Source organism: Ctenocephalides felis, unplaced genomic scaffold, assembly GCF_003426905.1.
Source record: "Ctenocephalides felis isolate EL2017-DRISC unplaced genomic scaffold, ASM342690v1 CF-g0.4_SCAFFOLD_03571, whole genome shotgun sequence".
In the NCBI taxonomy this organism is placed as follows: Eukaryota; Metazoa; Arthropoda; class Insecta; order Siphonaptera; family Pulicidae; genus Ctenocephalides; species Ctenocephalides felis.
This window is the reverse complement of record NW_020539725.1, coordinates 25,597,138-25,610,836: the sequence shown is the minus strand read 5'-3', so window position 1 is coordinate 25,610,836 and position 13,699 is coordinate 25,597,138. Positions and strand designations below refer to the sequence as shown.

General features: G+C 28.7%; 1 protein-coding gene across 1 annotated transcript in view; it reads left to right on the top strand.

Annotated features, from left to right (window-relative positions):
• The first annotated feature begins 1,036 nt into the window (after positions 1–1,036).
• LOC113386755 (protein retinal degeneration B-like) overlaps positions 1,037–13,699 on the top strand; it is a 40,580-nt gene continuing 27,917 nt past the window's right edge. The window contains exons 1-12 of the mRNA XM_026624512.1: positions 1,037–1,212; positions 5,342–5,474; positions 6,542–6,745; positions 6,887–7,020; positions 7,139–7,262; positions 8,709–9,087; positions 9,754–9,887; positions 9,972–10,073; positions 10,160–10,354; positions 10,609–10,771; positions 11,119–11,324; positions 11,415–11,579. Of these exons, the coding sequence (XP_026480297.1) occupies positions 1,135–1,212; positions 5,342–5,474; positions 6,542–6,745; positions 6,887–7,020; positions 7,139–7,262; positions 8,709–9,087; positions 9,754–9,887; positions 9,972–10,073; positions 10,160–10,354; positions 10,609–10,771; positions 11,119–11,324; positions 11,415–11,579 (2,017 nt within the window). The 5' untranslated portion in view covers positions 1,037–1,134. The remainder of the gene's footprint in view (positions 1,213–5,341; positions 5,475–6,541; positions 6,746–6,886; positions 7,021–7,138; positions 7,263–8,708; positions 9,088–9,753; positions 9,888–9,971; positions 10,074–10,159; positions 10,355–10,608; positions 10,772–11,118; positions 11,325–11,414; positions 11,580–13,699) is intronic.

The window sequence follows — 13,699 nt, the reverse complement described above, 5'->3', positions numbered from 1 at the left end:
GCATTTGTCATTACAATTCTGTAAAAGGCTCTGATGATCTTCATATGATCATTCCCAAGCCTTTTTATGGACCAGACCAGATCAAATTCATTATGAACATTGACAAAAATCAACATGCAATTAAATTTTAAATTTTAATAAACATAAACAAAATCAAACGTCAAATGTGGAATTATTTTTTTATTTCTTTTTATAAAATTCCAACATTAAATTGAAAATTGTAAAGTTTTGTATGAAGGAATATTTGAAGATCTATATGTATATTATAAAAATTATAAAAATTCTCATTTATTGGTACGCAATCTAAAATTTACTAAAAAAAATATGCACAGCTGTAAAAACTCTACAAAAATATGATAATACATAAATTAATAAGGCAGACACAAATAAAATTTGGTTGTAAAAATTTTGTCAAAACTTTTTGTAAAATTCCAAAATTAAACTGAAAACTGTAAAATTTGTATAGAGAATATAAATAGAACTTATAAAAATTTTCATTTATTGGTACGCAATCTAAAATTTACGAGATAAAATATGCACAATAGTGAAATATTTTCAGAAATATGATGATGCATAAATTAATAAGGAAGACACAAAAAAAATTATGGTTGCTTTTTTACCCACAAATTGAAACCAAATACATATCTTGAATGTTTTTGAGAAATTGAAGCATATTTTTAATAATAAATATTAACAATTATTCCTTTATACGTTTCTGCACTGGATACGTGTAATTATCAAACTAAAATTTCTACAAAACATTCACTGTAACAACAAAATAATTTATAAGTTGATTTAAAATATTGTAGGTGCACATTATTACCTAAGTAATTATTACCTATTTTTACAAATTTTAACTATAATTATTAATGTTAATATTTTATTAATTATTGTAACTCTTTTTTTAATATGCCTTCAATAATTGTTTTTAGAATCTTTGTAAAATTTCCTTGTTTTCTTCCCATTCAAACAATAAATCCGAGTTACTTCAATGTCAGCAACTATAAATCTATTTCTAAATTTGTTTTCAGATGACTTCTAGTGCTGGTGGCAGACTGCGATAGTGGTTGTTGAAACCACTCAGGAACTGAGTGCAAGTAACAACTTACTCCTGGCAGAACCATTTATGTCAACATGTTAATAAAAGAATACAGAATTCCTCTGCCGCTTACGGTGGAGGAATACCGAATTGCTCAACTGTACATGATAGCCGTAAGTATTTGGAAGATAGTTTTTTTTTAATATGATCTATTGTATATTACTAAAATATTCAGCTACGTTAAATCACTATCTAGTTTTTTTTCTTTATTTACATAATATTCTCAATCAGTCAGACAGGGATGCAAGGGACAATCTCATTATCAGTCAGACCAGGGATGCCTGGTATTAGAGCTTATAAAACAATTTTTATATATACAAATACATATATATCTATTTCATTCTCTATCATCTTCAATTTCTTTATATTTTTTTTTTCGAAATTATATTGTCTTCATCTTGATATAAATCGGAAGTTTATTATAAATTTTACTTGAGCTCTATATGACATTTCCTCTTATTTTCATTTTTCTATTGTATTCTGTGTGAAAATTTTAATGTTAAAGTAAGGTGACTATACGTCCCAGATTGGCCGGGACAGTCCCGGATTTCCACCTTGTGTCCCGGGTTATTTTAAAAGAATGATTTGTACCGGATTTAGATCTTTTGTCCAGGATTGACCCGGTTTTTCAAAAATTAATAGATGAATTAACAAAAATTATGAAAACAAACGAACAAGTGCTATTTTTTTTCAAAATATTTATGAATAAAATTGAATAGAACGTTATACAAGGCTCAAAAGCGCGAAAAGCACATAGATTCATATAAGATATAATATCTTACAATTAGATAAAAAAGTATGACGTATATTCTAATAATAAAGTTCTTACTAAAAGTCATGTTATTATATACCCCCCGTCCCGGATTAGCATAACTAAAAATTGCAGTCCCGGTTTTGATTTAGAAAAATATGGTCACCTTAGTTAACTACGATTGTCGAATATTCTCGTCATGGGAAAGTGGTAGAATTTTGTGTACTGACGAGTATACTTGTCAATCTTGCCATACCTTTAAATTAGTGACTATTGGCCTAATCTTGCCATACGTACAAATTAGTGACTATTGGACAATTAAACTGTGATTTTTCAGAAAAACAAAACATTTTCTCATTTTTATGTTGTCTATAATGTTTTGAGCCTATACTGGTATAGAATGACTTCCAGTAGGTATTTTACATTCAAACGATATTTTACCTTGATTCTGATGATACAAAACTGAACGCAAAACAGTTCAACGAAAGATTTAATTTGGTAAATTTGATTCTTAATGTTTTACGTAATAATGTCCCAAATCATTATATCATATATAATTTAATTTAATTAGAATGTCATTTGACTGTCTATTACGTAAAAATAAAAACCTTTTAATGAAAAAATCATCTTTTCATGAAAATAATGTTCGATTAATTCGAAGGTTTAAAATTTCAACCAATAATTAGTCGAATACTTTACTTGATTTTTTTTATTTTATTTATTGAATTGTTTTATTTTATGGTGACACTATTAGAAACAAGTACAAATACAAATTGTTGACTTCCATTCATAAAAATCTCAAATTTCATGCAATTATTTATAACGAACTTTAATACAAATTTGTAATTATTGGTATTTCCGAATAATAATATATTAAATTCATTTTTAATCCTTTATATTATGACATGTTACTAATAATTCGCTTCGTAAATAGAATTCTATTATCTTCATACATATCTTAAACATTTCTTCCAGCTATTACAAATACATAAAAGTTGTTCTTTTATCATGTTTGAACAACATTGTTTTAAAATAAATATTAATATCAATGAAAGTATATATATTTGATAAGTTATGAATAAAAAATGTATCAAAGTAGCAAAAATATTTGATTTATTTTGTGGATATTTTTATTGTGTAATGATCTTTCTAAATATTTCTTATTGTATGTCACTAAATTTTTAAAATGTTCTACAAAAATACTTTGATCATGTATCTTGCTAAATATCAGTATTCAGATTCATTCATAAAGTATTATTACTAGAAGTGCCAGAGTGTAGATAGGTAATTACTTGACCAAGTGCTAGTTATAAAATAATAGAATAGTTATCCCGATTTCAATCATTTGATTTTTTAAAAAATGGGTAGTGTAGAGCAATTTTCAATTATATTAATAAAGTTCAATCTTCACGGATTAATCCTTGATTTGATTTTCTTTTACTGAATAATTGCCTTTCATTAATATTTTGCACATGAATTTATTATTGATTTGAACGATTTTTTACCTATCCTTCAATTTCGGCATTGGAATTTCTCTTCTGCCCACGTTTAGTTTGCAAACTTATTCTTGCTTAGAAAAGTGTCGCCAAGTACGAATATTATAAGAATTTTTTAAAAGTGATATATTTTACACACTCCTACGCAAGGAAACTTAGAAAAGAAGAAGCTTGAGATAATATATATATATATATATATATATATATATCTTATCTTCTTATATATAAAAATGGATCGCAAAATGTGCTGGTAAGCGCATAACTCAACAACGCCTGGACCAATTTGGCCAATTCTTTTTTTAAAATGTTTGTTGAAGTCCAAGGATGGTTGTTACGGCGAAAAAAAACGAATAATTGCCGGGAAAACCCTAAAAACAGCCCTTTTTTTCTTTAAGTAGGCAACGCAATTTGTAAAAAAAAAAACAATGATCTATGTCATGACATTTTGTGTAGTTTTTGATAATCTAATTTTGAATATATTTATATAAACATAGAAATATCTTTCTATTTATCAAGCTATATTGGCAGCCAAAAACATTGATGTAAATTAATTAAATTTCAAAATTCAAGAACAAATTACAGGCGAATCAGTTGATTCGGCAACTAACCAAGACGGTCCACCGGAGTTTTTAAACTCGCTGGATTTGCTAGGATTGTCACCTCACAATCTTCAATTAAAGGTTCGATCGGCAATTATAATTTTGCGAAATATCGACCAACTATATTCAAAGGATAGTATAAAGCAGATGATGTTCTCGCACCATGCATCCCAATGCGTTACCAGTGCGTTTATGGTATCATTAAGTGTTTGTGGTATTAATTTAGAAAACCCATGTTTCTCACATGGAAAATTATATGTTGTTTGTTCCCGTATTGAAAAACCATCAGATTGGTTTGTCTATGCGCCGGGTAATCAAACAAAAAACATCGTTTATCACAAAGCACTACAATGAAAATTGAACTGATTTTTGAATTATGATTTACATTATTAAAATTACTTACTTTTAAATGCTTATAGTGTTTTATTTAATTATTTTTAATTCACACCGAATTATTACCAGGGTGACGGTTCTGTTCAGGATAATTTTTTGCAAAGAATAGAAAAAAGGTAGGCACAAAACACCGCCACATTACAATTTTTTTTGACAGGACGAAGTCTGTCGGGCCGGCTAGTATATATATACATATATATATTTATATATATGTATATGTGTGTATGTGTGTGTGTGTTTGTCGAAGTATTTTCTGGTAAGTTTTGTAATAAATTACAAACAATAGGCAAACGTTTTCTATTGTTAGCGAATAAGTATATTATCTTGCCGTTGCTTTATTAACTTACTGGTGAAAATATGATTCTTTGGGACTATAAATCGATTCGCGAAATCAAAATTCGAACAACTATTTTATTATTATTAGAGAATATTAGTTTTAAATATTCAAAATTTATGCTATTAAGATATTATTATAGAAATGAGATTTAGAATATTGAAATTAGTACTTTCGGGAGTTTTTAATATTTTACATTAGCATAAAATGCATTTTTGTTATAGTAACCTATCACACTTGTTAAAGACTTGTGAAATATTAATAGCTGCATAATTATATACTACTAAATTTGTTGATAAGTCTGGGTATAGTAAACAACATATAATATTTTCAACACTTGCTTATTATCAAACTTAAATTATCTAATGTTTTGATTAGCCTAAAAACTGATTCAACTACACATCTATAGGGCAGTCTGTATAGCCAAAAAAATTGTTTTACCAATATATACTAGGCTTGTGCATCATAGTTTTTTAAATTAATTGTACTAACTAGTGATGCCTGGCATCGTTCCTTGCATGGTTCAATGCTTGCTGAACAGCCTATTTCTGAAAATTTGTTCACACATATACACAAACAAATGTATATGTATATATATATATATATATATATATATATATTGGCTTTTACATTTCTCTCGTACAACATTATTGGTTTTCTTATCTTCAGAAAAAATCCCGGGAGGAAAGTAGCGGCGCAGGCAGTGGCGTAGAAATTCTGATAAACGAACCGTACGAAGAAGGTCCCGGGGGAAAAGGACAGTACACGAGAAAGGTTTATCATGTCGGCAGTCATCTTCCAGGTGAAAATGTTTCTAGTTTAATTTAATAGATTGTGGAAACAGATTCAAAAATATAAAAGATTAAATGTAAACATTCGGCATTCAGTTGTAATTCTGATATTTGGTATTTTATTTTATTTTTTTATGGTTTTTGAAATTGTACTGTAGGTATAATAAAATACAATCTATTTGCATACTCATGCAAATGAATGCGAGAATTTACATATCTGCAAATGTTCAATGCAATTCGATATAAAATACAGGGTGTTCCAGAACATAACGTCATTCCAAAACGAAGTATTTGTGTTGACGTTTACTGTCCTTGAAAAAAATAGAAAAAAGAATATATCACGTTGTTTAGAAATATTGAGCTTTTAAGTGCAACCTACAGCTTTGGTGAAACTATGCCGATTTTTCGTCTATTGTGGTTAATTTTTAATATTTACCATATACATTGTATATTATATACATTAGTAAATTTTTAATGAATTTTTTATGTGTTTTAGTACGTTATGTTTGTCAACACGCTTTAGTGCTTTTTTCAAAGGATGTCCTTGCAAAGTCGACAAATTATGAAAATTTTAAATTTATACGTCAACGAATAAACTTAATTCTAGAAAACTTGGTGCAATTGTGTATTCAATTTTGACTGTGTTGGGAGAAATGTTATTTATGGTTACAGTTTCAAAGTTATATGAATAAAAATAATGAAAATTAACCATAATAACCAAAGTATGGTTACAGTTTAATCAAAGCTCTAGGTTTTACTTAAAAGCTCATAATTTTTAAACTTCATGAAAATTTGTTTTTCTAATTTTTTCATGATTTGCTACTAATCAATACTGTCATCCCTTTTAGTTTTGTCTTTGATTTCTGGTGCGCTCTATATATAATGATAAATAACACTAATTTCAAAAGAAAGAAATGAAATTATTGCATGCATCAGCATCAGCATCAGCATCAGTATTTTATTTGCATACCAGAAAAGTATACATGAAATGTTAATAAAGCTAAGATTTTTACTTGACTATATGTTGAATCAATTTATTTAATCTCTCATTTAACGTTCAATATTATTTATTATTTAGGTTGGTTCAAAGGTCTCTTACCCAAATCAGCTCTCACTGTAGAAGAAGAGGCATGGAATGCATACCCTTATACAAAAACGCGATACACATGTCCTTTTGTAGAAAAATTTTCATTGGAAATCGAAACTTACTATTATGCCGATGATGGGCATCAGGATAATGTTTTTAATCTTGCAGGAAGCGACTATAGGAATAGAATTGTTGGTAAGTAAACGATAATTGGTTTAATATGTTGTACTATTCATTAATAAAAAGTTGCAACATCTATTGAACCTTTTAATTTATATCTCTCTTTATAGGTATCTTAAATTTCACTCATTTATTATTATTTTGTTAATATTCCAGATGTAATAGATGTAGTTAAGGATCAACTTTATGGAGCTGATTACGTAAGAGAAGAAGATCCAAAATTTTATATATCAGAGAAAACAAATAGAGGTCCATTGAATGACAGCTGGTTGGAATATTATTGGAACAATGTAAATATTAATATAAATTATCACTAAAGTATTGAAAACTAAGTCGAATAATATATTCAACTCTTAAGTAATTTAATCCGATTTAATTAATTAATTTTTAATTAATGAAATATTTCAGGTCAAAGATAAACCGCAGCCCACGCCCGATGGTTTGGCGCTTATGTGCGCTTATAAGTTATGCCGAGTCGAATTCAGATATTGGGGAATGCAGACGAAACTAGAGAAATTCATTCATGATGTCGGTATGTTGAGTTTCGAACTAATTCAAATAATTTTATAATTAATTAAATTACATTCTTTAGTTATTTATTTCATTTATCGCATGTGCTATTACAAAATTATGAGGAAACTGAATGAAAACGGAATTGTCATTTTTACGCACACAAGTATTATATTTTAACGTATTTTATATCGTATTGTACTTTGTGGAATATTGAACAATGTCTATACTTTGAATTTTATCCGTTTTACATCTGTATTTCTACTATATGTCAAGTGGTCTATCTCAGAATCAAATGCAAAATTTTATCAAGTGTATAACCCTTTCACTACGACAGTATTTTCCGCAAAAGTTTGCTACCGAACGGACCAGAGCAGACACAACGATAAAATTTAAGATATTTCTGTTATTATCAATAAAAATATCTTGAAAAATAAAAAAATGCGCTTCGAATAAACTAAAAATTAAAATTATCAAGAGTTTAACTCAGTGATGAATTTTGAAGCAGAGACCGACGCAGAACATGTCGTCCATGGACGACATCCGTGCACATGCCACATCATGCGGATGTCGTCCATAGATCGTGGCACATGTTGTATATAGTAGTTCATCAAGTTGTGTTAAAGTAGAAGAGTTATTGAAGTTGAATATGAGTGGAAGCTTTTACTACATAAATGCTTTAAAAAATTAAATTGTGAAATCTATGGATAGTTATTAGTTCAATTTTACTTAGAAAGGGTATTGCTTTATTTTTAATCATTATTATCATTTTTTTTATCTTGTTATTGTTTTATTGTGACTAAAGTATTGAAGAAAAATAATCAAAAGAATAAGTTCATTGATTCGGCGGTTCTAAATTTTCAATACACAAGCCCTATTAAGGTATGCTTTTTAATTACATTTTTTACCTAAACGCTAAAATGAAAAGACCGATTCAAAAATCGGTTTTTATATTTGTGCCGGTTGGGTTCGGAAATAAAAAAAATCATTACGAAACTCATTTTGTGCATATATATGTTTATTACAATAATACGAACGGAATAGTTTCAAATATGTACTCAAATTCCTACACTAAGAGTGGAATATGTAAAAACTGAAAAGATGGGAATTTCTCAGAAATGCACATTTTAGATGAAAATCTGTGCATTTGTCGTCATTTTTCTTAGCATTTCTGTAACAAACTAATAAAGTTTAAAACATCTACAAATACTGGAAACGAACATCTGAAAATTTTAGTTATCAACAAATGTGAATAGCATTTGTTGATAACTAAAATATTAGCATCTTGCATTTCCGCAAAACTTAGAAAAAATACAGCAATTCTTTTTAATTTTCAACAACGCGACGGAACAACGTTAAGACGACGGATCAAAAACACATATTACGCTGTTTTATAGCAAATCTATGGATAATGCAAATATTATTACTTGTATTTGCAATATAAGATTATTCCTTCTTTTATCATCAGCTTTGCGCAAAACGATGCTCCGAGCGCACAGGCAGGCCTGGGCGTGGCAGGACGAGTGGCACAATCTGACGATGGACGACATCAGGGAGATCGAAAGGCAAACTCAGTTAGCTCTCAGAAATAAAATGAACAATAATTCAGAAGATACTGAAACCGCAGAAGACGCAGTTGATAAAAATGAAGGCGATGATAAAAAGTCAAACGCCGACAATGTTAGTATATCTTCTGCGAACAAAAACCGAAAATCTGTGGCTGTGAAAATGTCCGGTATAGCTAAACCTAAGCAAAAGGTCAGTCCGAGAGCATCCAAGAAGTCTACGACTAGTACTGATACTAATAATACTAATAAAAGTACTGATAGTGAAGATGATTTATTAAGGTAAGGAGTCCTTAAAAGCTTCTATTTTGCATATTGGTTTACCTAAAGTATTAGATCAATCTGAGAATTTATTGTCAAATATATTAAATGAAATGAAAGTTATGACTTTTAATTAAAAAAGAAACGTATCGGCAACAGTTAACTTTAAATAAGTAAATAATAAATTTTAAGAATGGTTAAAAAATATTCATATTATACAATTTATTACAAAAAAATGTGAATTTTAAAAGTTTTATATTCATTATATATATATATATATATATATATATATATATATATATATATTTATTTTATTCATTTAATTTTGCTTAACCAAAGTTTTACAAATCGTAGTACATTACTAGTAAAAATAGATATAGTCATTATCGGGTGCAGTTTCCGTACAGCAGGGTTGAAATTGAGTTTCCATACAGTTTTGAAATATTTAAAATCAAATAATATTAAAAAGCTATATGAGAAAACAATTCAGTGTAAAATATTGTACACATTATTTAACTTTGTTGAACAAAAAAGTTAATACCGAATTTGGTCCACTATAACGAGAAATATTTATTTGATTGCATATTAACTTTTATAATAATTTACTCCGTTTAAATATATGTTCATGAAGCAGTAGTTGTATTTAAAAATTATTTGTAGAATTATTATTAATATTTAATTTTTTAGTGATCAAGCTAGCAGGTCATCCATAGGCATCAATCAGAATCCAATAGATTGGCGATTGGTGCGAAGGGATTCTGATGAAAGTTGTACTGAAGATAGTGATGAAGACGATGACGAAGAATTTTTCGACTGTCAAGGTAAGCTAAATGCTTATTTGTGAAGTACATTTCATTAATTGTGCCTTGATTATGAAAGAAAATTCATTATTTATGTTTTTTTAGGTGAAATGGCTGTTGAAGCAACATCATTAGCAAAATGGAGTTCTTTAGAATTGCTGATGGAGGAAGATTTAGATGGATCGCCCTTGACTGGTGGGTCTAATGGTAATATTAATAGTTTATATCCTAAAAATAATAACTCTTTTATGAATATTTATTTTGTAATTGAAAACATTTTACAATTTTTGCAGATGATAGTATATTTAGTCCGTCATATCGAATGTCTGCGAAAGCTGGTAGAGTTCCAAGAGGAGGCGTTGGTGATAGTCCGGCGACTTCTGTGTCTTCTGCTGGTCCTTCTCCATCAAGAGTTGGACGAGACTTTGATGATAATAGTTGCCCCACTACAGTTCTTATATTAGTACTGCATGCTGGTAGTGTTCTAGGTAATTTTGAAGCAAAACTCAAGATATTTAATATATTAAAATCGTTATTTTTATAACGTAATTTAAAAATGCAACTGAGATTAATACATTTATGTTGATTTTTCTACTATACTAATTATTATATTTTAACAGCTATTTTATTTATCAACTATATGGTATTATAAATAAATTATAATTATTTATATATAGGTGATAAATAAATGTTTGATTACTTCGTATTATTCAATTATTCATATAATTGATTTATTTGTTAGATGCTCAAGTTGATCCGACATCCAAAAAATCTGATGTTTTAACATTTGTTGGAGCTTTAGAATGTGTGGTAAAACAGCATTATCCAGCTTTATTGGGGCGAATAGCAGTTAGACTCGTAGATTGTCAAAGTATTTGCGCTCATTCCATAGCCGTTCTGAACAGGTAAATTGAGAGTAACAAAAAATTTAATCAAGAATTACTTAGAACAAAAAGTTTGTGACCTCATTGATAGAACTTAGGTAACGAGATCGGAATGTTTATCCATTAATTATATATATATAAAACGGTTAGAATTTTGTAAAACATTATTTTGAATAGGTGGTATCTTGTTATAAATAATTAAAAAAAAGTATAATCTATTAATGACTAAATATATATGACATTTGATTAGTCAAAAAAATATTAATATCAACAATTATTATTGAAAAAAAAAAATTGGTTTTAAATAAATTGGAAATATATTCACAATATTAAATGCACAATTTGATTTGTTATATTTCTTTTTCTAGTTTAAGTCCATATAGTTTTGATACATCGCCTATATCCACTGGTGGGGCATCAGCATTTCAGCAGCAAAATGACAGAGAATGGTCTAACGCTGGTGCCACTCAGGATTCCATACCGATTGGAGCTATTCCATTGCTAGCAACAAATACTCAGGAGTACCATGATATTGTTCACAAAACAATAATTTCAACAAATAACGTATATAATGGTAATTTGATATTTTATTCATAATAAATTTGATGGTAATATATAACCCTTTGTTTTCGAGATATATAAGCAAGTGTTATTTTTTTTCTAGAATTTCTAAAATGTTCAGAAGGCAGAGGTTTTTGTGGTCAAGTATGTCTTATAGGAGATTCAGTAGGTTCAATACTTTGTTTTGATGCTTTGTGTAAAACATCCCAACGAAGAGACAGTGATTCCAGTATTATTCTAGATAACGCTGAAATTCCGGTTTGTATAGGTAAGATGAATTATGTTTATTACCGATTGTGTATTGGTATACTCGAATGAAGAATTCACGTAGTCTTAAATTTTATAGATGGCAATTTAGAAAATGAAATTGATGCTCAAAGATTACTTCAAGCACCGGCCGCCCGAAGACGATCTTCTTCTATAAGGTATCGATCGATCAGTTAACAATATTACAATATAAAAACTTATATATTTTTTATATTCAAACTTTTATCTTATGTAATATAAAATGATTGTTTCAGTGAGGTATCAAACGCTAGTGTTAGATTTGATTTCGATGTTTCCGACTTTTTTATGTTTGGAAGTCCATTAGCGTTAGTACTGGCTGCTAGGAGGATTTCTGATGATAAAAATGGTAAGAATACTACGACATAATTACAATAAAATTTTATTATATTTTTTATTTCTTAATCATAATTATTCAAATCATTATTTTCATATAGTCAAAACTTCCAATAAACCATTAACTAGTGGGGCGCATGGCATCGTGCCTTAAGACAAATTGCTGGAACTTCCCGTAGCAAATTTTTTTTTTTTAAAGATTAACATTTTTGAAAAAAAATTACTCTAAAAAATTAGATTTTTGAGAAACTATAAATTTTTGACAAAAATTTACTTTTTTTTGAAAAAAAGACTTTTTGAAGAAAAGTGTATTTCGAAATATTTTGGAAATTCTGAATTGTTTTTCAAAACAATCATACTTTAACTGCATAGAGACGAAATATCGAAGCGCGTAAGCGCCGCGCCGCCGTCTAACGGATGAGCATTGGTACGGAACCCATAGGAATGTAAACAAAATTTATACTTATTGTTAAAATCTCTATAAAATATCTGATAATTTGATGTGCATATGTCTAATGATCATTTTCGACCGCCAGATGGAATTTCTTTTTACTTTTTTTACTAGATCTCCGAAACTGCTAGCCCTGCCTTTATGAAAATGATCAGTTCTTTATCTGATCTTTAGTAAAATGTTTTTTGAATTATTCAAATCGGACGCTCCGTTCTCTTAAAAACTGAGTTACCGTTTTTGGCACTTTTTGCCCCATATCTTCGGAACGACTAGACCTGCCTTCGCTAAAAACTAATCAGCACGTCACCTTATCAATACGAATCGAATATTTTTTGAATTATTCAAATCGCTTCCTCCGTGTTCCCGAAATCGTAGATGAAAATTTGTATCCGAACACACATACACACACGCACACACACATACACACACACATACATACACACACACATACATCAGTTTTTTATAAGGTAAAAAAATATATAAACCAAAATATTCAACAACCTCTGAAACGTAAAGATATATAAAATTTTTCATTTTAGTTTTTTTTGCGATTTTTATAACTTGCCCTACGGGAAGTTAACAAATATTTTTAAATTTTCAGGTACAATACCTCGACCACAATGCACTCAAATCTACAATCTGTTCCATCTCACCGATCCTACAGCCGTCCGTTTAGAACCTTTATTAAGTGCGAGGTTTAAGCATTTACCTCCAGTTGGAGTAGCACGATATGCTAAATATCCCTTGGGAAATGGCCAACCTTATCATTTATGTGAGTACCAACATTTTTATTCAATATAAAATCTAAAAATAGTGGAAGTTTTTATGAAAATTAACTAATATAATCTAAAGTCACGATACAAAGCAGTAATAATAACAAAGCATATATGGCATATATTTTAAGATAAAAATTTATTAGGATAAATAAAATTAGGCTATATATAAATAAATAAATTATTAGCCTATATAATTTTAATAACATGTAATTTTAAGTATGTTTTATTTTCACAAATAGTGGAGTTAATACAAAGCAATCCGCAACTGTTTACGGACAATTTTGGTACAACCTCTTCGGGTCACAATCAATCGAGAAGGCTATCTGATGTATCAATACAAAGTTCAGTTAGTGGACTTATGGATAACATTCCTTTACAAACAATAAACGCACGTAAGTTCAAAATAAATTAAGTTATATTTTTAATGCAGTTTTGTATAATATGGCTTAGCATAGCTTCACAGATCTTATATTTTAAATTTATCTATGCAGTTTTTTTTAATCATTGGAAAAGGTACTTCCTCCTATACAATATGTTTTT